At 50.0% G+C, this 27,104-nt stretch overlaps 1 protein-coding gene across 1 annotated transcript in view; it reads right to left on the bottom strand.

The window, feature by feature from the left end:
- Positions 1–13,994, bottom strand: part of LOC144933697 (glutathione S-transferase A-like) — a 29,257-nt gene extending 15,263 nt beyond the window's left edge. The window contains exons 1-4 of the mRNA XM_078858767.1: positions 13,784–13,994; positions 6,367–6,432; positions 4,039–4,144; positions 1,955–2,073 (exon numbers count right to left, since the gene is read on the bottom strand). Coding sequence (XP_078714893.1) covers positions 1,955–2,073; positions 4,039–4,144; positions 6,367–6,432; positions 13,784–13,951 — 459 coding nt within the window. The 5' untranslated portion in view covers positions 13,952–13,994. The remainder of the gene's footprint in view (positions 1–1,954; positions 2,074–4,038; positions 4,145–6,366; positions 6,433–13,783) is intronic.
- Between the last annotated feature and the right edge of the window lie 13,110 nt (positions 13,995–27,104).

The raw sequence follows: 27,104 nt of genomic DNA, 5'->3' as shown, positions 1-27,104 counted from the left end.
TACTGTGCGTAGCGGTATATACTGACTGTTATAGTATCTACTAACTCTATAGTAGTATCTACCAACTCGATAGCAGTATCCACTATCACAACAGCAGTGCATACCGACTCCGTGGTACCTGCTATCACTACAGCAGTGCATATCGACTGTGGTGGTACCTACTTTAACGACAGCAGTGCATACTGATTGTGGTGGTATCCTGCTATGACTACAGCAGTGCATACCGACTGGTGGTACTTGCTATCACTACAGCAGTGCATACTGACTGTGGTGGTACCTGCTATCACAACAGTGCATACCGACTGTGGTGGTACCTGCTTTCACTACTGCAGTGCATACCGACTGTGGTGGTACCTGCTTTCACTACAACAGTGCATACCGATTGTGGTGGTACCTGCTATGACTACAGCAGTGCATACCGACTGTGATGGTACCTGCTATGACTACAGCAGTGCAGACCGACTTTGGTGGTACCTGATTTCACTACAGCAGTGCATACCGACTGTGTTGGTACCTGCTTTCGCTACAACAGTGCATACCGACTCTGGTGGTACCTGCTTTCACTACAGCAGTGCATACTGACTGTGGTGGTACCTGCTTTCACTACAACAGTGCATACCGACTCTGGTGGTACCTGCTTTCACTACAACAGTGCATACCGACTCTGGTGGTACCTGCTTTCACTACAGCAGTGCATACTGATTGTGGTTATATCCTGCTATGACTACAGCAGTGCATACTGACTGTGGTGGTACCTGCTTTAACGTCAGCAGTGCATACTGATTGTGGTGGTATCCTGCTATGATTACAGCAGTGCATACCGACTGTGGTGGTACCTGCTATAATTTCAGCAGTGCATACTGTACTGACTTTGGTGAAACCTGCTTTCACTACAGCAGTGCATACCGACTTTGGAGGTACTTGTTATTACTATAGCAGTGCATACCGACTGTGGTGGTGACCTGCTATCACTACAGCAGTGCATACCGACTGTGATGGTACCTGCTTTCACTACAGCAGTGCATACCGACTGTGGTGGTATCTGCTATGACTACAGCAGCGCATACTGACTGTGGTGGTTCCTGCTATCACTACAGCAGTGCATACCGTCTTTGGTGGTGACCTGCTATCACTACAGCAGTGCATACCGACTGTGGTGGTATCTGCTATCACTACAGCAGTGCATACCGACTGTGGTGGTACCTGCTATGATTATAGCAGAGCATACCGACTTTGGTGGTGCCTGCTTTCACTACAGCATTGCATACTGACTGTGGTGGTACCTGCTATCACTACAGTAGTACATGCTGACTCTATAGCAGTATATATCGACTCTATAGCACAAACTACTAACCTGACAGTGCCGTCGTGAGACGTAGTCCCGTGCAGAGCCCCCGTCTTCGCCTAGATTGCCCAGCCGGCCAAGGTGGCACCTTGGCAGGCTGGAGGTTGGGCCGCTACCCCCACCACCCCCCACCAACCCCCCGCCTGCTCTACAATAATAGTATCTTAACGCTATATTAGTATCTACCGACCCTATAGTAGTAAGTGCACACATTGGAGTGAGGGGGGGAGATGACACTGTGAAGAATTTACCTCAGCGTTTTGCGTATTTTTATTGCAATTTTTACGCGAATGATAATCACCCCCCCACCGATGGCGGGTGTGCGTTGCACGTTGAGCGGCGTAAGGAAAAAAAACCACTAAATTGTTAATTAAACTACTTTAAATTTGACGGATGGGAAAATGGAATAGCGCTGGCGTGGTACCTGACTACTTTTTCACACATATACCCCACGGTTTGTGAGCCAAATCCTTCGCAATTTGCGTCCCCACAGAGACAGATGGACAGACAGACGGACGCACACACAGACAAAAAATGACATTTATAGGTAAGATACAAATTATAATGTGCATTCCATCCTCGGATCTCAATGGGTATTCTGGACCATACCTTCGCAAGGTATCCTTCCCAAAGCTTTAGCTCCTCACCCAGAGCCTGCTTGTTTCGTGTTACAGCAGACTCGTGCCGCTCTGCCTCTGGTACTATCCATGTGTACATGATCACAATCACTGCATTCACATACAAATTGTCAATCACATGTTAGCACGGATGTACAATCAAATCAACATTCAAAACTACCGATGTCATTATAATGTACTCGTAAAAAAAGATCGACACATTAGCAGATACAATTTTTATGCTATTTTGTTCATAAAAACAAGCCATTGGAAATAAAAAAAAATCTTCATAGGTAAAATATATTATTTTATGGCTGACCATGTCCAAAAAAAGAGATCTGATCAGATCAATGCAGAAGAGAATTTGGACATTTTAATCATACTCAACTTAACGTGCCAATCAGACCCAAATGATTAATCACAAATAATAACGTGTGGTCTCACCTTACTGCATGTTCAATATAACTGAGGGAAATACTTGTTGTCTTTGACAAAGGGTAGCTAAAACAAAAAATAATGTATGCCGTGTTGCGCATAAGACCAACACACAGGTTTCAAGACATTTGGAGAATGCTGGTTTTACGATGCCCAATGAGTCATGTGTCAATTTTCAGGCTGTACCCCTCATAGGCATTGGTGAGATCTCATGTCGGCGGTGAGAAGGCTTTGCACTTTTGGCCAGGTGTCCAGTGGTCAGCAGTAGTCTGCTGTCATCACTATTCAGGTGTCACCCCCCAACCCCCACTGGCTCACTCAAACTGCCTTCCGTTTCACATAATCTATTTTTATCTCTGTTACTCAACTTACTCCCCTCTCTATATAGATGTAGTGGAGTAACGCAGGGGGGGGGGGGTGCAAACAGTGTGCACGCATGTGTGAGCTGCGGACAGTGAGGTCACGTCGGGGTGAACAAGTGCAGAGAGGGAGACAGAAAAAGAGCAACCAGAGAGAGGTGGGCAATTGAGATGCATAGCGGTAATTGGCTTGCTGCAAATGAAAACACGGGGTAGGCGCCTCGCAGGTGGGAGATAGAGGCGATAAGCGGGGCGGAGACGCCGCGTGAGCTACGGCTCAACGAGGGCCAACTGAGGTATCTTAATTAGTGAGGGGATATAAGCGGATGTGCGGGGAAATGCAGTTGAGTTGGTTGGAGTGAAGACAAGAGAGAATTCAAGAGAAGTCCGGGACCCCGCTCTCCACACCTCGTCCTCTCCAGCGGTGTTGGCTAATCCCCCACTGGAGGCATGGGCGAGGTTGGAGGAGTGACGGTGGACAGGCTAGCAGTAGAGAGGCTAGCGGAATCCTAAGTGTGAGTGTGAGAAGGCTAGCAGTAGAGAGGCTAGCGGAATCCTAAGTGTGAGTGTGAGAAGGCTAGCAGTAGAGAAGCTAGCAGAGTGTATAGTAAGAGGCTAGTGGAATCCTAAGTGTTGGTGGTATAAGGCTAGCAGTAGATAAGCTAGCGGAGTATATAGTAATAGGCTAGCAGCGGAGAAGCTAGCAGAGTGCAACATAGCAGGCTAGCGGAGCGAGAGAGAGCGAGTAGAGTGTAGCAGACGAGCAGTACAAGAGGAAGAGTTGCGACGGAGATATGTGGTGTTGAACGCGAGGAGTTCTGTATGAATAAAGTGACAAGAGAAAAATAAGTTGTCCGTGTGAAATAACACCACTACATAAATATGAACGCTTTTAGCGATTCGCTGATTGCACATTAAATCTCCTTTCTAAAGCCTCAAATGTATTTTGTTATAGAGAAGGGACGTAATACCAGTTTAACATGTAGGCTTTCACGACATCACATTTATCCCTCTATTTTAAGACTGAGGATTTATCCACAACGCTGGCTGTCGCCTGATGAGGCTGGTTGTAATTTCCGGAGAAATGGTAAATGTTGCGGGTTCACTCTCCATCACACAACTGGTGAGTGCTGAACTAGTTACTAATTGGCACGTTTTATTTACGTGACAAACCTTACCAATTGGCTGCGTCGGGTGTGGTGGCAGGGTTTAACGACAAATTTATATTCACGCGATCTAACCCAACAACAACAAAAAAAAACCTCTATTCTGGATGTAATACCGCTCTTCTGGTGGAGGGTTGGGACCTCGAACATGCGCTGCAGCACCACGGCCTGCTCTGCTGCCGCCTCTGGCATCAGCTTCGTCCCCTGTGCCTTGAATTGGTTCTGCACGCGCACATCGACCCGGCGTTCACTCAATAAAAAAAAAACGCATCACGCTTCTTCATACATAACCGGCATTTATGATTATACCACTTCACGTGACAATTCAGTCATGTGGTGTAGTTGAAACATGGGAGCCATGAGGAATAAATATTGCCACATTGGTCAGATTTTCATGCACTGAATGTATCCCTCCCTCAAGCCAGTCAACCAAACTTGTTTTTCTAATACAGTATGTATGTTGAACTTCTTTCGCACCGTACGTTGCCAACCGTGCTCATTGGAGGTGCGAACAAAGGAAAGCGAACAGAATATGCATACTTGCTTGCCTCACGCAGGTAAATACATTATTCTGTAATTATTTCACAGTGTCGATGATTCTACCTATTTTACAACAAGATTTACATGGAAACACATTTTCCCATTAAAAAGACAATGCTGTTTTTATGGGTAGCTTGGTGTCTGTCGTATATGTAGGGAACGCGCGGCTGCGATATGAAACGTGACGTAAAAATACTTCTATATTAGTTAATGGCCACATTTTTTATGTGACACTGTGTCAAAACCAGTCCACAGTGTTGCTTGTGTAGAGGTGTTACGGAGGGGGTGTTATAGAGTTGATACGGATGGGAAACAAACACACTGGGGGGTTAATACGGCGCTGAGATCCCCCACGGCCCCACCCCTCAGGGGGGAATTGCTATATAAGGCGGTGAGCCAGAGGGTTCGTGGTTGAGTGTTCAGCTTCAACCAGAGAAGCAAGAAGACCTGCTAGATAAGCCCTGGGACTCCCTTGGATCGCTGTCCTTCTCAGGACCGACCAAGGCCAGCCAGTGGCGTGGCCCCAAGAGCCCAGAGCCGATGCTCTTGTAAGAGCCGGTCTGGGAACTCAGGGTGCCGTAATCCCAGCTGAACCAGGGCTGGGTTAGCTAGCCTCCCCTAGCCCGATAGTGGAGGACCTAGGAATAGGCTAGCTGTAACATAGGTTGTCGATCTCCCAGTTAGACGGGTGGAGGGGCCGATACCCCTCCGAGTGTTGTATATCTCGGCCTGTAGATACAACTGTGTTGAATAAATAAGTGTGCCTCCGACTACGTCGTCCAAGCCTCCTTGAACCACACTACACTTGTATTAAACCAATATTGCTGAATTATGCACTCCCAGAAGGCCTTGTGGTTGACATTAAGTGGGGGAATGGATATATTACCGAGATACATAAATTGTCTGCTTATGTATTGTGTTACTTATGTAATGGGTTCTGGAGACACTTTTCATACGTAACTTCTTTATTACAGCACACCACTCCAACATTACTGACCCTGCCTAGGAACACAGCCTACTTCTAGCATGCCTGACACTGGCTACGCTCTCGGGTCCTCCGGCTACAATTACCCTAGGGGAGGCTACCTGACCCGACCCAGCCAAGGTGCAGGTTTCGACTCTGGCTTCCTCGGAACTCGCCCTTACAAGGACGAAGGGCCGGGAGTCTCAGAGTCCCACCACTGGCCCGCACAGCGCACCGGGCTTTACAAGGACAACGGGGTGAGGGGGCCCAGGGTCCTAAGCTGGCTGGTCTTGGGTCTTCAGCTGTGACTGGTCCCGGTCGGCTGGGAAGTGGCCCTTTTATCCCCCTTGCCCATCGATGGGTGGGGTTGCGTGGGATCTACAATCCCACGCAGCCCCCCGTTGGTGACGCCAAGGGGCTTTGTTGCCTAGGATCCTGAGCCCCCAGCAGCCCCCCCCCCTCTTGGGCTGGCACAGTGGCCCCTCCCCTGGGGGTCCGAGGTACCCCTGCAGATGGGCCCTGTCCACCACTGCCGGTAAGTGTGGCCCATCTACGGCACTATACTTATATTATCCACAACTGAGCAAATTATTATTTAGTGCAAAAGCAGGCTGCTTGATTCACAATTAGAAGATCGAGAGATTGGTTTTCTCATCAGGTGTTGACAGGAAAGTACACCACGTCATCCATGATACCACTGCACAATTTCCGTAATAACTGTAGATCCTTGCAGATGAATAAACAAATAAAGCTAATAGTATTTTTTTGTAATATCCATTTCGTGAATGGGATACCGCTTATATACATAAATATAGCTATTTGATCACTTGGTTACATTTTCAGAATGTGTAATGAGCATTGTTAGCACATTGCAATGGCAGTATTTGAATGTACTAATGGTTAAACATAACGTAGCATGGTGACTGCGTTCAAGTTTCACCTCCAGGTAGAGCACTGCCCCCAGAGACTCGTTGATCACGTGTTCCCCGTGGCGGAAGGCGGGCAACTGAGGGGACAGAAAAGAAAATGGCGACATTATTTTGTTTATATTTCTACACACCAACCAAGAAGGTGCCTCCATCATTACACATGCGGACTTGACAAAGAGGAGTGTAGATAGATATTTTAATACTGATGTTTCATGTATTTCATAGCTATGTTCTTCAATTGATGATTTACCAAATTGGACAACAATCAATTTCCACGGTTCAAGTTCCACAAATAAACCTTATGGCGGGACCCCGGGGTCCCATAAGCCCTCGGCGTCCCATAAGCCCTCGGCTCTCGCGTAAACATTATATTATGATGTAAACAAAAACTTTGCTCTTTTTCACCAATGGGTTTGAAGGATGGTGACAAGTGTTGTCTTGTTAAACTATGCCTTTAAAACTGAAAACTAATTACCTGCAGTACCTCTATTTAAATACACTATCTAAAAAATAATTTACACCCCTCTGTCAATCATTGTGTTTCTCAGTGTGGATTTGTGAACACACTTTGTAAACAGTACATAAAATAGTATACGTCTTCAATGGGCTTTTATATTGTAACAAGCGTTTATACTAATATTTTTCTACAGAGTAGTGGGTCGCCGCTCCTCTTATCAACATTAATACGAGCAGTATGTGGGGACTATGGCTTAACTGCAAAAAAAACTATCTGCACAGATGCATATGGACAAGAGAAGTATTATCAAAATGGAGGAATTAACGGTGCAACGCATCTCATCTGTTAAATATCTGCAGATAATTACGGTCTTGGTGTGAGTCCATAGATGTGTGTGAGTTGTGTGTGAGTCTGTGTGTGCCCGTCGTGGACATTGCTGTGGGGGGAGGGGCCAATGCCCATTGGCCCCTCTCCCCTCATGGCGTCTGTGATCACCACAATGGCTAAACGGGGGCTCTGGATGGGTGCGAGGGGCTGGTAACCCCTCCACCTTCAATTAATTACCACGAGACTACGATATAAACATAAAAATGTAACAAATAAGCTTGTGCCGGAGGCCCCGGGGGGACAGGCTTCTATGACGTTTCCTGGCCAAACCCCAATTGGCGGAGCCAGGAGATTGAATCCTTACACTCAGGGCTCCTCCAGAAACAACAAAAAACCACTACGTGTGGTCACATGGAATATTAGAATGCTCACTGTGGAGGAGAGGCTGCCACTCCTTTGTTGGGAGCTGGACTGGTACCGCCTGGACCTCTGTGGCATTCAGGAGGTCCGGTGGACCGGTTCTGGTGCCTGCCACCATGAGGGGTGGACAGTCCTCCACTCGGGGCAGGAGACTACCAAACAACAGGGAGTGGCTCTTCTGAACAAAAGAATGAAGGGGGCATGGGAGCGTGGCGGTGAGGTGTGGAAAGCTGTAAGCCCCAGGCTACTTTTGGCTCACCTTCCCATCAACCAGAGGCGAGGAATAGTGGTCGTGATTACTTATGCCCCCACTGAAGATGAACATCCATGGAGGGATGCAGCAAAGGCCGATGAGTCAGATGCCTTCTATGACTTCCTGTCACAGGTGCTAGCTAAAGTGGCCCCTCAGGAGAGAGTCATTTTGTTGGGTGACTTCAATGCCCACGTTGGTCATGATGCTGGCACCTGGTCTGGAGTAATTGGAAGGCCTGGGCCAGATCAACTCAATAACAACGGCAGGAGGCTGGTAGATTGTTGTGCAGCCCTTGGGCTTGTAATTACCAACAAGCTGTTCCGGCATCAGCGGATCCACACAACATCATGGCTGCATGCTGGGTCCAAGCAAGAACATCTGGTGGACTACATAGTGATGGAACAGTGGATGCAGGCCCATGTCCTTGACACCAGGACCTACCGTGGAGCTGATCTGCCCACTGACCATCGAATTGTCATCTGGAAGATACGCCTGCCAATCCTCCACTCCAGTAGTGGGTGTACACCCAGGACCCCATTAAAACCCTTAGTGGCATGGTCTCAGCTAGCTGATGAAAGTTGCAAGCGAGAATTTAACCATCGCTTGCGGCTGGGGTTGACATCGTCCCCCACTCCTGATGTCGAGGGGAAATGGGTGAGGTTTAGAACTGTGGCTCATGCAGCTGCAATGGCTGCTTTGGGTACACGGTCGAGACCTCCCCAAAGACCCTGGCTCACAGAGGAGGTGTTCAAGCTAGCTGGGAAAAAGCGACAGGCCCACGCTCATCAGCTACAGCATCCCACGTTGGAGAATGAGGCTTACCGCAACCTTCGCTCGGAGGATCGGAGAGCCATGAGGCACTGCAAGGATGGGTGGTGGTTGCGGGTTGCTGAGGAGATGGAGTCTGCCTCAATGGCTCGCGATCACAAATCGCTTTTTAATTCCATCCAAAAAGTAACATGCAGCGCCACATCTATTACCATCATTAGGGGAAAGAACGATGATCCAATCTCCGACCCCCAGGAATAGGTTTTCAGATATGCTGAGCATTTCTATGAGGTCCTGGGGGAGGGGACATCCCTCAGCCTGGATAACTTCGTGGGACAAAGTGGGGATGACCCTGCTGAGGCTGCGGTGTCTCAAATATTGGAAGAGGAAGTCACCCCCTGTGAGTGGCTGGCTGAGGTGCCATCTGTTGAGGAAGTACTAAAGTCGATCCAGAATCTGAGACCATGAAAGGCACTGGGCAGAGATGATCTCCCAGGCAAAAAGCCGAGGGAGGGTGGTAATTGTGCACAGACTGCCCTACATGACATCACAACAAGAGTCTGGACCACTGGATGGGTTCTGCAGGATTGGAAGGATGCCCTGGTGGTCCCCCTCTTTAAGAAGGGGAACCGCACAGACCGTATCAACGACAGGGTCATCTCACTCCTCAGTGTGCCGGGAAAGGTCCTGGAAAGGGTTATTCAAAATTGCCTTGCTAGGCACGCTGAGAAGATCCTTGCGGAGCCCCAATGCGGTTTCAGGAAAGGGCGTCCTGCACAGATGCCAAATTTTCTGTCCGTCTGCTAGAGCAGAGGAAAAAACCTAAGAAGATAGAGCAGAGGTGTAGGGAATCCCAATAAGACCTGCATCTCTGCTTTATAGACCTGGTCAAGGCCCACGATACCAACAGTAGGCCTGGACTCTGGGTTGTTCTTCTTACTTTCGGAGTCCCTGATCCTCTGCTCACGATCATTAAGGACCTTTATGATGGTGAGCGGGCCCAGGTAAAACTACGCGGCCGGGAGTCGGAGCCATTCCCTGTACACCTTGGAGTGCAACAGGGATGTCCTCTGGCTCCCACATTATTTAACATCTATTTCGACCACGTAGTTCGTGAAGCCCTCAATAGCTGTACCCGGAGGAATTTCCATCTGGTACAGATACAAAGGGAGGCTGATCATTGCCCGGGTGCGGTCGAGGGATGGCTCCCTATTGCTCAGCCATGTTATGTATGCCGATGATCTGGTAATTGCTGCTCACTCAGAGGAGGAATTGGAGGTGCTGCTGCTGAACCTGGAGCTTGTTACTAAGAGGTGGGGGACTTACCATCAGCAACACCAAAACTAAGCGCCTGCCTGGGTATTTTGTACCATCAGACACTCCACCCCCACAATTCCCAATTGGTGATAGGGCAGTTGTGTAGGGAGTGGAGAGTTCCCCATACCTGAGCAGTGTGCTCATGGCCGGCTCTGGTTTAACAGCAGAGGTTTCACTCCGAATCAGCTGAGCGGCATTATATTTTAATAGGTTGTGTAACGCTGTGTGGAAGCTACCTGTTCTGTCACTCCGCACAAAGTTTCAGGTCTTCTCGGCCACAGTCATTCCCTCCCTTCTCTACGCTTGCAAAATGTGGACCCCCCTAATGGAACATCATCGCCGGTCGGAAACATTTAGGCTGGCCTGCCTACGATCCAATCTGGGTTCAACCAGGCTGGATTGTGTGAGCCTTGAAATATCTGGACAAAGTCCCATCGGTGAGCTCCTGTCGTCCTCGCTGCGCTGCGCTTGGACGACATAGCAAAATTATCCGCGGCAGGTGGGTTGCGGCGTTTGTGTGCGCGGTGGGACGGAGTCGCCAAAAATAAATTAATTTATTACGATTTTGACTTGCGTTTATTCGGAACCCGGGGTCCCGCCATAAGGTTAAAATGTCCTCTAGACTGACGTCATAGCATAGTGTTTGTTTTGTTCTCGATACCGTAATGGAATCCATCACCACATTATGCCGAACATATGATAACTCCACGTGTGTAGGGTTATCTCTCCGGTATTTTTTTTGTTGTATAACCCCTGACAAATACCGACGTAACACTCGAGTCTGCTTCTCTCTCCACGCTCCCATTTTACTCTCATATATATAGCCATCTTGAGCCCAAGTTCTCACCTGGCATGTAAATTTAAAACATTTTTCTCATTCTTACTCTTGAGACACAAACATTGGGTGCAAGGTGGCTGTATGGAGCCAACTCTAAGTAAGAGGTTGAGTGATTGAGTGGTTGAGAGGTTGAGTTAGTGAATGGCTGAGTGGCTGAGTGATTGGCTGAGTGGCTGAGTGAATGAGTAAGTGGCCGAGTAAGCGGGTGAGTGAATGAGTGGCTGATAGAGTGAGGAACCCCTCACTCTATCAGTGAGAGTTTGAGTTAATGAGTGACTGAGTTAGTGAGTGGTTAAGTAGTTGAGTGAGTGAGTGGCTAATTTGAGTAGCTGAGAGAGTGAGTGGTTGAGTTAGTGAGAGGTTGAGTTAGTGTTGGCTGAGTGAGTGGCTGAATGAGTGAGAGGTTGAGTGTCAGACGACGAGTTCGCTGTTACCTCAACTAAACTCCTGCACGGGCCCCCCCATGCCAACTTTGGCCCAAACTACAAAACTGATTCCCGTGTTATTGTACACCTGGTGCCTCTAAAAACCTATAAAACGTATAGGTCAACACCACTCCCCGTACCACTCTCTCCCATTCCCCCCCACTTTCCTGCCTCCGCCCTCTCCACCCAAAACCAATTTTCAATGTTATCGCAATATCATGATACAGCCACCAAAGACGTGTTTGTGTGTGTGTCCTTTGCTTAATTCAAAGTATTTAAACCAACTGGGACAACCGGTTCGGCAAAGGTAGCCGCATCAAAGCAACGAGCCTCAGCCTTCACCCAAACTCTTCCACCAATGCCTCTTGCACAAATATGCGTTATAAAACCTTCCACACATACCTAAATGTTAATTTATTAAATCTTATTTACAATACTCAAGAGTTGCAAAATTAATACTATTGAAGTGGGTTCAATTTAGGCGCACACTCAACTTTGAGGCAACATTATTTATCAAGGCCGTAATTATAATAAATATTGGGGGGGGCATCCCCACCCCCCACCCCCCCCTCATATTCAAATATGCTCAAAATGTCCCCCCCCAATATGTTGCTCTAAAATATATTTCTGTTTATATGATTGTGGTTATGGTTGTACTTTATTAATCCCTAATCTCTGCCATTACATACAATGAAACAAGAAAAGGTAAAAAAGAAAAAAACAGAGCAATGTAATACAATACACTATTAGACTTTATTGTAAAAAAAGAAGAAAAAGTATATCCTATGTGTTAGTGATTTTTAAAAATATTTTAGGCAGGAAATTCGTTTTCAAATTAAGATTGTATTTCTGGAAGATTTGGTCCACCCCAATGTTGACTCCATGTCTACGGCCTTGTTATTTATTAACACAACAACCGACGTGAACGCTATACTGTACATAAGGTGGTGACCACCGTTCCTAATCTCACTAACACTCGGGGAGGGAATACTACATAGCGTGACCAAGGCAGGTGACGGGCTGCCTGGTCACGAACGACGATCGGAGCCTGGAGGACCGTTTATGGCGTCTTCTTCCCGGGGTTGAACAGCCCAGCTCTTCTTGGTTCTTTCGGTAAAGTCACGTAGCATGGAAATAATAAAATAATAATACAACATGGTGATAATTATTTTATTATGTTTTATTTTCATTATTTTATTATTTCCATTCTACGTGACTTTACCGAAAGAACCAAGAAGATGAATCCCTGCAGTCACGAAAGCTTTAAATCGAAAAAGCGCAGCTCTGTTCATACCCCGCTTGTAACTTTCGTGGCGTGGCCAGCTCCGCCCCAGGCCACGCCCCCTTCTCGATCCTTCGGGAAAGTTCGGGCCCCCAACCACGTGACCCCCAAGCTCCCCCCTGGGGCCCCGAGCCCCCCTTTGTCCGGTCATGTGTCCTGTTGGGTTCACGCAGAGTGTCACGGCATGACATGACCTCCGTGACACTCGCCTACAGCACCCATACCGAGCCAACACAGTAGTGACGTCATATGTCCCTACACTATTTAAAAGTACGAAATTGGTCAACTGTAAAGTTTTGGAGTTGTTTTTATTAGAAGTGTCATTGCTAAGATGTATATCGTTTCTTATAAACGCCCTTTATGCAACAGTACAAAATAGACCTCCTGCATACCAGGCGGGGAAGATAACATCTCGCCGCCGTGGCGCCCAAAGGTGCGTCTGCACTCCCTCTGCCTCCTGTAATTAGAATGGCGCTGGTGGCCTTCAAAACAATGACTTTGCACAAATATCCAGAAGTGCCTCCGGGGAACCGTGTTTGGGAGAACAGAGATTGCATCATGGAAACACAACACAGGATCGCATATCATTTGCTTTAAGTGTGCAAAGCAATGCAATTTGGTTAGCGATATAGAACACTGCTGTACTGTGTTGTGTATTGCAATTCATGTTGCACTTAGAATTTGTATCGGTTTTAACTGATACGTTGTATGTATGATACGTTGTATGTATGTTGACCTTTATTCGCACCGTATGTAGCCAACCGTGATAATCGGACGTTAGTCCTGTACTACGATAATAATTATTTTTTTTGCAATGCTAGTATTTCAGACTTGTGGTGTCATATTGCTGCAAACATATTTTTAAATAACATTAAACCTGCTCTTCTGTTCATTCAAATGTTCCCAAGCATAATCCTTCTACTTAGAATATGAAACTTAGAATATTAAACAGTGCTGCTGCTGTTGGGAGTGGTGCACGATACAACAAAATAACCTCGACACATTCATCAGTGACACTTCCTTTCAAGGACATCTTTTAAGCAACTACAGTACTTTTCTTCGTGGCACGTTATATTTAGTATATGGTCATCGCATGAGCAATGCTGTACTATTTCCCGTGCAAAGTGTTTGTGTTGTTAGTAAATGAGCTTCATAGTTTTTCGCAGACCTTACATAGAATTCAATGCTTGCACTGTCCGCATGACAATTTACTTGGATATGACGGGTGGTGGAGGGTTTTTGGAACCAAATTTGGCCAGACTCATTCGCGGTAAAACACCCAAAATCTATTGTCAATCGGTCATGTCACCGTGGCTGTTTTTACTGCACCGTGCGGCTCACCTGTCCTCTGGGGTTGATCTCGATCACAGCTGCACTCTTGTGCTCCTGCTTCTCCATGGAGAGCAGCTTCTGCTGGTAGCCCTGCAGCGCCTTCTCCTCCAGGCACAGCAAGATGCGCCAGCACGGCGGGCTGCCCGAGCCCCAGTACACGATCATGTCGCTCGCCATTCTTGTGAGTCCAGGGAAAGTGACTACCACACAGGGGAGGGGCGCAGGAGTGTTTGAGCTCCAGCACTTGCAGCCTTACACATATGTACACAGCCAAGCCAGCCTTAAGCCACACCTGTGGCATCCGCTTAGCCAATAAAATAAAAGGCAGATAGGTATCTGCAAACTCATGCTTTCTCAGCTTAAAAACGGTGCTATGCGTGACTTCACTATACCTGTTGTAGGCGGTGAATGTGTCTAAAACGAGCCAAAGGAATGCGAGGAATGGCAACAGCTATTATGGCAATACTTTTCTAGGATTGCGAAAAAATACTTTAATAATTTTAATTAAATTCTCGATTTGGTTTATACAGCTAATATTGCTTTTTACCTGCAAGGAGGGTTTATTTACAATTCCATGATAAATCTAAATTCACCTCACTAAACATGTTTCTAGCATTGACCTTCGTGACAAAGTCCGGATTCCAGGGCCTCCATGTCACATCTTTGTAGAACTATCCTGGTCTCTTGAGGTCTCACCCGATTCAACAAAAAGCACCTGATAGTTGAACCCTTCTACTTCAGGTCTACGTGTCCCATCACTCCAGTATAGCATCTTGAGAGACAGTAGCATTTGGATGCTTTGCAGAAAATCCTGACCGCTTCACAAATTCTAAACGCTCAAACTTGAATTAGGTACAAATATGTAAAAAAATACTGCGCAAACAGATCCACAAACTTGGCATCCATATATGCAGAAAAACATTATGTTTACCATATTTTTTGGGTCTTTCAGTAAAGCCACGTAGATATAAAAAATTATAAAATAAAAATCACGACATTTCGATCACAACACCCCCCACCCCACCCCCCTCTCTTTTCCACCTGAAGACGATTGCTTGTGTTGCGAGCGAAACGTCGTGATTTTGATTTTATTGTTTTTTCTGTCTACGTGACTTTACCGAAAGACCCAAATAATATGAATTCCTGCAGTCACAAAAGTTTTATGTCATTAAGTTTACCATGTATATAAAATAGTATGTTACTTTTTAAGGCCACACTTCACTGTGAGGAAAAAAAATCCATGAAAATGTTGTACACACCAACCAGTATATCACATGTGTGTAAAAAGATAATCGAGAAAAATCGAAATGGTTTATACTTAAGTGCAGGGGTAAGTACAATGGTGTTGAGGTTTAAGGGGGATTTTTTCTTTATCTAGTATTATGAATAGTCTTTATGCACGAATTGCCATGGAGTGTAACAAGGAATGCTGAAATGGAACAGGTTCAACAAGGGCTTGCTGATTTAAAGATTTGTTAGGGTTCAAAGTTATGCAACCACAGAAAAAAGTTGTAGTCAAAGAACAGTGATAGGCATTCGATAACAGCGAGATTCTTATTGCAAAGCCACGGCAGCGATCAGGATATGTTCTGAAGGTCGAACCCCTTCCCCCATTTTAGTACAAAAATACAACTTATGGAACTTGATGTATGTATGTTTAACGTATTCTGCGCCGTACGTAGCCAACCGTACGAATCAGAGGTGCGAGGGAAGGACAACAAACTAAACACAAAAATCCATTTAAATGATAACATGATGGTTGTGGAACTTTTACGTATTAAAAGAAAAGTATTATGATCTAAATGATGACAGCACCGTAAATAGTTGACTAAATATGGCAAGTAACATTGAAATGTATTAATTCAGGGGCCAGAAATCCAGTATGTTCGCATAAAAAACGTGTTTTCATTTGGAGTAAAAGTATTGTTTTTTTTTATAAATGATCACCGGTAATTATAATGTTTGGAGTAGATCTGAAGCACAGCAGTTCGCAACAATGCACTTGAAAACCAACGACCCAGGTTTGATTCCTGGCCACAGCTAACGTCAGAGGAAATTATCTGAAGGGGTGCTGGTCTGCTGCTTCACCGACCCTTCACCCCACACAGCACGGAGAGGTTTTCATCCAGCAGTGGATTGACAAAGGAGCGGACATTGTTATAACTATTACTTAATTATAACATACTGTATGTATATGTGCTTCAAGGCGCAAATAACACGTTTCTTCGGAGTGGGCAGGTAGGAACTTGGTTGGACAGCGCGGCGTTCAGGGGGGGGGGCAGTTGGATGAGTGGGCATGTTGACCCTTCCCCCCCACCCTCCCCGACATCGTCAACCAATCGCGGCGTAGCTTGGTGTTCGGTGGGGAGGTGCATGGGTGGGCGGAATTCCGGATATGCACGACAGACAGAGAGACACATAATCCCTGGTGGGCAGTGTGGAACCTGTTGTTCCTACCTGTATAACACTCTAGGTAACTAAGACTCGCACACACATACACTCTCTCTCTCACACTCTGAGACTCACACACTCACTCTCAGACTCACACACACTCACATCTCAGACTCACACACACATACACTCACTCTCACACTCTCAGACTCACACACACACTCACCCTCACACTCTCAGACTCACACACACACACGCTCACACTCTGAGACTCACACAAACACACTCACTCTTACACTCTCAGACACACACTCACACTCTCAGACTCACACACACACTTACATCTCACACTCTCTGACTCACACACACACTCACTCGCACACACTTACACACACTCACACTTTCAGACTCACACACACATGCACTCACTGTCAGACTCACGCACATACACTCACCCTCACACTTTTAGACTCACACACACACACTCTCACACTCTCAGACTCACACTCACTCTCACACTCTCAGACTCGCACATACACTCACTCTCACACACACACACCCTCACACTTTCAGACTCACACACACACTCTCAGACTCACACACACATACACTCCCTCTTACACTCTCAGACTCACACACACATGCACTCACTGTCAGACTCACACACACTCACTCTCACACTCACCCTCACACTCTCAGACTCACACACACACACACTCTCAGACTCGTACACACATACACTCACTCTCACACTCTCAGACTCACACTCACACACACTCTCACACTCTCAGACTCACACACACTCGCGCTCACACTCTGAGACTCACACAAACACACTCACTCTTACACTCTCAGACACACACTCACACTCTCAGACTCACACACAAACTCACATCTCCCACTCTCAGACTCACACACACACTTACATCTCACACTCTCAGACTCAAACACACACTCACTCGCACACACTCACACACACTCTCACACTTTCAGACTCACACACACATGCACTCACTGTCAGACTCACGCACACACACTCACCCTCACACTTTTATACTCACACACACACACTCTCACACTCTCAGACTCGCACACACTCACACTCTCAGACTCACACACACTCACTCTCACACTCTCAGACTCTCACACACACACTCACTCTCAGACTCGCACACTCACGCTCACACACACACTTTCAGACTCACACACACACTCTCATACTCTCAGACTCGCACACACATACACTCACTCTTACACTCTCAGACTCACACACACACTCTCAGACTCACACTCACACACACTCTCACACTCTCAGACTCGCACACACACTCACATTTCACACTCTCAGACTCACACACAAACTCTCAGACTCACACACACACTCACTCTCACACTCACACACTCACTCTCACACTCTCAGACTCACACACAAACTCACCCTCACACTCTCAGACCCGCACACACACACACTCACTCTCACACACACACTCACTCTCATACATATGTAGTGGTGGTATTGACGTGCGCCGACTGTGACAGTGATGGATCACGGGGCGGCGCGGGGTGCGGGGTTGGGCACGCGTTGTGGGCGTGGTGTGGACGCGCGCGCCGGGAGTGACAGATGACGGGGCGGCGCGGCGTGAGTGGTGAGGCACGATGAGATGTGGGAAAAGAGGATCGTAGCCAGCGCCCGGCGATTGGTCGAATAAGTGGGTGCTCGCAGCGACGTCCGCAGGTGGGGTATAAAGGGGGACGCGCGAGAGCACTCGGGGGGAGTTACCCAGTTGAAGACCCGAAGACGGAGCTGAAGACCTAGTGCCACGAGACCCCTAGTCCCGCCGTCCTTGTGGGGACCGGGGCCCTGTGTGGGTCGGAGGCGAGGCTGTGGGACCCGGGGTCCGACGCCCCCGTGGGTCGGGCTGGGGACCCACAGTCGAGACGGATACCCCGGGCAGGAAGTGTCCCGAGTAGCTCAGGGGCGTTAGTCGCCGAGTAGCTAAGTGGATGTTGGTCATCCGAGTAGCTCAGTGGCGTTAGTCGCCGAGTAGCTAAGTGGGTGTTTGTCACCCGAGATACTAAGTGGATGTTGGTCATCCGAGTAGCTCAGTGGGCGTTAGTCGCCAAGTAGCTAAGTGGGTGTTTGTCACCCGAGATACTAAGTGGGTGTTTGTCACCCGAGATACTAAGTGGGTGTTTGTCACCCGAGATACAAAGTAGGTGTTAGTCACCTGTGAACGAGTTTGATAAAATAAAGAGTGTGTTACCCGTGAAGTCGTCTCCCGCCGAGTTACTACATTACAACTGGCGTCAGAAGTAAACCTGTCTTCAAGAAGTATGGACACAAGGAAGACTACCCGTACCCACGAGCGAGGTCGGGATGACGACGGCGTACCGGGGACACCGACCTCGGGAGTAGAGGACGAGGAGTTGCCGCCGATGCAGCACTTCGCGGTGATGGCCGACGCTCCGCTTGCCTCCGACACCAGCCTCCAGGACGCGCACTCCCGGTTGGCGGAGTTGCTACTCGCCGCCGCCGCTGTCTTGGCCGACATCTCCGTTCCGGCGAGCGGAAAAACGGCTGCGGGGGTCGTGGAGGAAGCGACGTTGGAGGATTCCCGCCAAAAGGCGCTTCGCGCCAAAAGTCTGGAAGTTGCCGCCGTTTTTGGGGGGCCGCCACCGATTGGCGGGAAAGACGGACGCCACGTGGCCGGACACCTCCGCGCAGCGCAGCCCACGTCATCAGCGCGCGCCGGAGCCCTCCATTTTGCGCCTGACAACCGAGCCGACATTTTACACAACTCCAGCGGAGCGCGGGAAAATCTCTCCGACGTCGACGACGATCGGGTCCTCCAGCAAAGATTGCCCGCGCTGTCGGCGTTCAAGGCGGATGGGGGCGACTGGGGAGCCTTCCAACGAAGGTTCCTCGCTCATCAGGAGATGTCGGGGTGGTCCGACACCACTGCCCTGCGTGCGTTGCCAGCGATGCTTGACGACGACGCGCTTGCAGCCTTCACATCTGCTGCAAGGTCGTCCCGCTCTACGCTCCAGGCCGCACTACACCTGATGGCGAAGGTGTTCGGGCCGCCCTCCACGTGTCGCCACCAGTTCTACGATCGGCGGAAGGTGGCTGGGGAAACGACGCTAGCCTACCGCACGGCACTACTCGCCTTGGCGGACGCAGCTTTTCCCCGCATGGATAAGGAGGGGAAGGACGCCATGGTGACGGAGCAGCTGCTGGTGTTGGCCCACGAGTTGGGGGTCCCCATCAACGTGGCAGACGAGATGGATATCTGCTCCCTGGCGATCGCCACGAGCATTCACGCGTACGAGGTCCTCAAACGCAAGCCGGGGGTCGTCTGCAAATGGGCGGGGAACGCGGCACTGGCCGCCACGATCGCCGGACCTCAGCCAGCTGCGGTGCAGGAGCAGGCCTTCGCTGCATCGCGTCCGGGGGAGTGGAGAACGGGAGGTCGTTCGCCCACACGTTCGCCCCGCAAGCTGGAGCAACCGAAACCTACGACGTCCGTCGTCTGCTACAACTGCGGCCTTCGGGGTCACGTCGCAGCCGGGTGCCGGGCCCCGCGTCAGCGCGCCACAGGACCACGTCGGGACGACGACCAGGGCCACAAGTCATCCCAACAAAACCCGGCAAGTCGCGGCACCTCACACGTTCGGTCCACAATTCGGGTCGCCGCTTCGCGGTGGGGGGTTCGCGGCTGGGTGCCGGGGGTTCAATTCGGCGAGGGGGGTCCGTACGCGGCCCGCAAGCAGTCGAGTGGTCCGAATTGGCCCACAGGATCGTGGCTGCGTCGGCCGGGTCGTCCGTGGTAACGGGGTTCATTGACGGGGTTGAGGTCCGGGTGCTTGTTGACACGGGTGCGTCGGCCACCATCATCTCGGACCTTATTTATAACATTCTTCCCGTCCAAAGTAGACCCCTTCTGCCAGTAGACGTGCCATTTTATGCGGCGAATGGGGGATCCCTGGGGATCATCGGCCAGATTCGGGCGACTATTTGCATTGGTGACATTAAATTAGCGGGCCCTATTTTTGTATCATCATCGCTGGCCGTTCCCTGTTTGCTAGGTACGGACTTTTTGTCCAAAATGCCCATCAAAATTCTTATAGATCAGGCCTGCATAGAGCTTCCGTCAGGTCGGCGGGTTGCGTTCTTGTCGAGCCCTACCAAAGTGCGCACGGTTTGTGCGACGGTGCAGGCGCTGGCGACTCACACTGTACGGGTGCCCCCGGGATCGCAAATGTTAGTACCCCTTCGGTTCAGGAAGCCACTCGAGGTGGGTGCGGAGGCACAGGGGGTGCTGTTGGGGCCGTCAAACAGAGCCAGTAAGGGCCTCGACTTAGCGGTTGCTCAAACCATGGTGAGAGGGGACAGTGAGCCGTTCGTAATGGTCCTGAATACGGGGTCGCGGCCGGCCGTAATTGCGCAGGGAACGGTGCTGGCTCACGCCGCGCCGCTACCCGTTGAGGAACGGCTCGTGGCTCAAGCAGATTTCACTGTCAAGTCGCATCCTCAAAGTGATGAGGGGACTGAGTGGTTGGACTCGCTGTGTGCGGGTTCTGCTAACTTGTCCGGGGTGCAATTGGGAGCATTGAGGGGTTTGCTCATCGAGTTTGCTGACGTGTTCAGCAAACATAAGTACGATATCGGCTGCACTGACCTGTTGCGCCACCACATAGCTACAGGGGACGCGGCCCCTATTCGTCAGAATCCCTTCCGGCTCAGCCCAGCCGAGAAGGAACATGTGCAATCGGCGGTTAATGATATGTTGGCGGCCATATCATTTCGCCCTCTTCTAGTCCGTGGGGTGCTCCTATTGTCCTAGTAAAGAAACAGGACGGGTCCTTGCGGTTTTGTGTCGATTTCCGCCGCTTAAACAAAATCTCGATGGCGGATGCGTATCCGCTCCCCAGGATGGATGAGTCGCTGGATGCCTTGGCGGGAGCGCAGTTTTTTTCCACACTCGATCTGCTTTCTGGATTTTGGCAATTGCCACTCGATAACGAGTCTAAACCTAAAACTGCTTTCCGGACACCTGGGGGCCTATTTGAATTCAACCGTTTGCCCATGGGCTTACATTCCGCTCCCGCCACGTTCCAGAGACTCATGGAATTGGTTTTGTCGGGCCTCCAATGGGATACCTGTTTGATTTATCTTGACGATATCATCGTCTTTAGTCGGACTTTCGAGGAGCACCTCCAGCGACTGAGAGCGGTGTTCCTCAGGATGCGTTCCGCTAAGCTTAAATTTAAACCGGCTAAATGTTTTCTGCTTCGGGAATCGGTCAGGTATTTGGGCCATATCGTGAGTCGTTCAGGGATCTCGACGGACCCTGCTAAGACGCATTGCGTCAGCTCATGGCCAACGCCAACCTCGGTCACGGAGGTTCGTAGTTTCATTGGTTTTGCCTCCTATTACCGTCGTTTTGTCAAGCAATTTGCCACCATAGCCAAGCCCCTGCACGCTTTGACGGCTAAGGGTGTGAGGTTTCACTGGGGGGCGGAAGAGGAGGCTGCGTTCTGCTCCCTCCGTGACGCCTTGGTGCAGGCTCCCCCCTTGTGTTACCCCGATTTCACACAACCGTTTTTGCTTGACACGGACGCCAGCAATACGGGTATCGGGGGGGTGCTCTCACAGGTGGTCGGGGGGGTTGAACGGGTGGTCGCCTACGGTAGTAGGGTTCTTTCCCCCGCAGAACAACGCTATTGCGTAACTCGTCGTGAATTGTTAGCCATTGTGTTTTTTACACAGCAATTCAGGCCGTATCTTTACGGCCGTCATTTTACGGTCCGGACGGACCATGCGGCTCTACAATACGCTATGCGCGTGGCACAGCCATCGGGCCAATTGTCCCGATGGTTGGAGGTCCTTCAAGACTACCAATTCACGACGATTTACCGCAAGGGGTTGCGACACTCAAACGCGGACGCCTTGTCGCGGTTGCCGCCGTGCACGGACTGCACATGTTTGTTGGGATCGGCGCGGTGCAAACCCCCGGTCGCCGGCACCCCGGGAGTTGCGCTCGCCGCCACTGACACCCCGGGAGAGGACGCCCCCACGGGGAGGGATTCGCTGTTGTCGTTGCCCCTCATTGAGTGGGGCCGCCTCCAGATGTCCGACAGCTCCCTACTTACGCTACGTCGGAAAGTTGGCGCTCCCGAAGAAGGGGAGGCGCGGGTCGGTTCCTGGGTGTGCAGACAGGGCCTTTTGATGAGGTGGGACAACATGTCCCGGCGTCACGTGCTCGTTGTGCCTGTTGCTATGCGGGGTAGGGTTGTTCTGGCAGCTCATGAACGGCTCATGCATCTGGGTTTTCACAAAACGCTCGCCCTAATCCAGCAAGACTATTATTGTCCGGGGATGGGTAACGACGTGGCGAATATTCTTAAGGGATGCGTAGGGTGCGCCAAAAGGAAACCGCCACCATTGGCAGCTAATCCACCGCTGCAATCCATTCAGGTTTCGCGTATAAACGAATTGGTAGCGTTGGACATCTTGGGGCCCTTTCCGGCTACACCAAGGGGAAATAGGTTCCTGCTGGTTGGCGTGGAATACTTCACCCGATGGCCTATGGCATGGCCGCTCGCCAACCAGTCGGCTGCGGCGGTGGCGGACGCCTTTGTCCAGGGTTATGTGTTGGACAAGGGCGCCCCCGAACGCTTGCTGACGGATCAAGGGAAGAATTTTTCGAGCGTTTTGTTGCGCGAGGTGTGCGACCTGTTGGGTACAAAGAAAGTGCGTACTTCCCCCTACCACCCGCAGACTGACGGGATGGTTGAGCGTCTGAACAGGACGATTACGTCTATGTTGTGCCAACAGGTCTGCGACGATCAGGTTGATTGGGACTTACAGGTGCCGGGGGTACTCGCGGCCTATCGATACGCATGATTGGAAACCAGGCGATAAGGCCTGGCTGCATTGTCCACATGCACCGTTGGCTACGTCCCCCAAGTTGTTGAGACCTTGGAGGGGACCGGTGGAAATTGTGCGGGTTGCACGACCCCAGAGTATACAGATCAAATGGGGGAAACGCCGTTGGTACGTGCACCCCTCCCGACTGAAGCCCTATGCGGCACCGTGTGACCCCGTTCTGTGCCGTGACGACCGGGCGTGTGATGTGACCGTCGACTCGGGGAGGGAGGTGTCGCAGGCTGATCCTCACGTGTCTCCACCTGACCCACCTCCAGGTGCCTCGGGCTTGACGGCTGCTGACCGTCGAGAGCCTGAACCCCGGGGCACGCACGAGTCCTCGATGCCTGGCCGATGTCTTCCTGAACCGCCGGCACCACCGGACGTTCAACCGCGTCTGGTGCCGTACGACGGACCGGCAAGGCGGACTCGGGCTAGGTCTCAACAATTTTCATGAAGACGTTTTTTCTCTACACCGAGCTCGCCCGGTGTTCCCCTCTGCCGGGGTAATGTCCCGTTGTAGGGACGCTCGGAAGAAAAAGGGGACACTGCACGAGTCGAAAGAAAAAAAAAATTTTCCATTTATTTTCCTTTTTGCATACACATTGCTATTGTCACTCGCCGGTTTGTATATATTGTTCTATTGTCGCGGTGGCATTGGTTGAGGGTTGCGGATGGTAGTGTTCGCGTCGTGTTGTGTTGTTAGGTTAGTTGTTGTTCTTGTTGTTGTGTTGTGTTACGGGGCACACAGGGGGGTTTGTATATTTTTATAGCAGCCGGGGCGGCTGCGAGCTATGTGGTAGGGGGTGATGTAGTGGTGGTATTGACGTGCGCCGACTGTGACAGTGATGGATCACGGGGCGGCGCGGGGTGCGGGGTTGGGCACGCGTTGTGGGCGTGGTGTGGACGCGCGCGCCGGGAGTGACAGATGACGGGGCGGCGCGGCGTGAGTGGTGAGGCACGATGAGATGTGGGAAAAGAGGATCGTAGCCAGCGCCCGGCGATTGGTCGAATAAGTGGGTGCTCGCAGCGACGTCCGCAGGTGGGGTATAAAGGGGGACGCGCGAGAGCACTCGGGGGGAGTTACCCAGTTGAAGACCCGAAGACGGAGCTGAAGACCTAGTGCCACGAGACCCCTAGTCCCGCCGTCCTTGTGGGGACCGGGGCCCTGTGTGGCTCGGAGGCGAGGCTGTGGGACCCGGGGTCCGACGCCCCCGTGGGTCGGGCTGGGGACCCACAGTCGAGACGGATACCCCGGGCAGGGAGTGTCCCGAGTAGCTCAGGGGCGTTAGTCGCCGAGTAGCTAAGTGGATGTTGGTCATCCGAGTAGCTCAGTGGCGTTAGTCGCCGAGTAGCTAAGTGGGTGTTTGTCACCCGAGATACTAAGTGGATGTTGGTCATCCGAGTAGCTCAGTGGGCGTTAGTCGCCAAGTAGCTAAGTGGGTGTTTGTCACCCGAGATACTAAGTGGGTGTTTGTCACCCGAGATACTAAGTGGGTGTTTGTCACCCGAGATACAAAGTAGGTGTTAGTCACCTGTGAACGAGTTTGATAAAATAAAGAGTGTGTTACCCGTGAAGTCGTCTCCCGCCGAGTTACTACATTACACATACACTCACTCTCAAACTCTCAGACTCATACACACACTCACCTCTCACACTCTCAGACTCACACACAGACTCACACACACATACACTCACGCTCACACTCTCAGACTCACACACACACACTCTCAGACTCACACACACACACACACACTCTCAGACTCACACACACTCACTCTCACACTCTCAGACTCACACACACACACTCACTCTCACACACACACTCTCACACTTTCAGACTCACAAACACACTCTCAGACTCACACACACACACACTCACTCTCACACTCTCAGACTCACACACACACTCACCCTCACACTCTCAGACTCGCACACACACACACTCACTCTCTCACACACACACACACTCTCACACTTTCAGACTCACAAACACACTCTCAGACTCACACACACACACTGTCACACTCTCAGACTCACACACACACACTCTCAGACTCACACACTCACTCTCACACTCTGAGACTCACACCCACACACTCACTCTCACACTCTCAGACATACACACACACTCACGCCCACACACTCACTCTCACACTCCAGACTCACACACACTCACTCTCACACTCACACACATTAACTCTCAGACTCACTCTCACACTCTCAGACTCACACACACACTCAATCGCACACACTCACACACACTCTCACACTTTCAGACTCACACACACATGCACTCACTGTCAGACTCACGCACACACCCTCACACTTTTATACTCACACACACACACTCTCACACTCTCAGACTCGCACACACTCACACTCTCAGACTCACACACACTCACTCTCACACTCTCAGACTCACACACACACACTCACTCTCAGACTCGCACACACACACTCACGCTCACACACACACTTTCAGACTCACACACACACTCTCATACTCTCAGACTCGCACACACATACACTCACTCTTACACTCTCAGACTCATATTCTCAGGTTTTTTCGGTAAAGTCACGTAGGTAAAACATTAAAAGTAATGAAAATAAAATAAAACAAAACAAAAATAAAAATAAAAATAGACTCACAGACTCACACACACACACACTCTCAGACTCACACTCACACACACTCTCACACTCTCAGACTCGCACACACACTCACATCTCACACTCTCAGACTGAAACACACACTCACATCTCACACTCTCAGACTCACACACACACTCTCAGACTCACACACACACTCACTCTCACACTCACACACTCACTCTCACACTCTCAGACTCACACACAAACTCACCCTCACACTCTCAGACTCGCACACACACACACTCACTCTCACACACACACACTCACTCTCATACATACACTCACTCTCACACTCTCAGACTCATACACACTCACCTCTCACACTCTCAGACTCACACACAGACTCACACACACATACACTCACGCTCACACTCTCAGACTCACACACACACACTCTCAGACTCACACACACTCACACTCTCAGACTCACACACACTCACTCTCACACTCTCAGACTCACACACACTCACTCTCACACACACACACTCTCACACTTTCAGACTCACAAACACACTCTCAGACTCACACACACACACTCACTCTCACACTCTCAGACTCACACGCACACTCACCCTCACACTCTCAGACTCGCACACACACACTCACTCTCTCACACACACACTCTCACACTTTCAGACTCACAAACACACTCTCAGACTCACACACACACACTGTCACACTCTCAGACTCACACACACACACTCTCACACTCTCAGACTCACACACTCATTCTCACACTCTCAGACACACACACACACTCACGCCCACACACTCACTCTCACACTCTCAGACTCACACACAGACTCACACACACATACAATCACGCTCACACTCTCAGATTCACACACACACACTCTCAGACTCACACACACACACACTCACTCTCAGACTCACACACACTCACTCTCACACTCACACACATTCACTCTCAGACTCACTCTCACACTCTCAGACTCACACACACACACTCACTCTCAGACTCGCACACACACACCCTCACACACACACTTTCAGACTCACACACACACACTCTCATACTCTCAGACTCGCACACACATACACTCACTCTCACACTCTCAGACTCACACACACACTTTCACACGCTCAGACTCACACTCACACACACTCTCACGCTCTCAGACTCACACACACTCACTCACGCTCACAGTCTCAGACTCACACACACACTCACTCTCAGACTCACACACAGACTCACATCTCACACTCTAAGACTGACACACACACACTCACATCTCACACTCTCAGACTCACACACACACTCACTCTCAAACTCACAGACTCACACACTCACTCTCAAACTCACACATACACATTCTCACACTCTCAGACTCACA

This window comes from Lampetra fluviatilis, chromosome 8, assembly GCF_964198595.1.
Source record: "Lampetra fluviatilis chromosome 8, kcLamFluv1.1, whole genome shotgun sequence".
In the NCBI taxonomy this organism is placed as follows: Eukaryota; Metazoa; Chordata; class Hyperoartia; order Petromyzontiformes; family Petromyzontidae; genus Lampetra; species Lampetra fluviatilis.
Note: the sequence above shows the minus strand (reverse complement) of the source record. Positions and strands in the feature narration are given on the sequence as shown.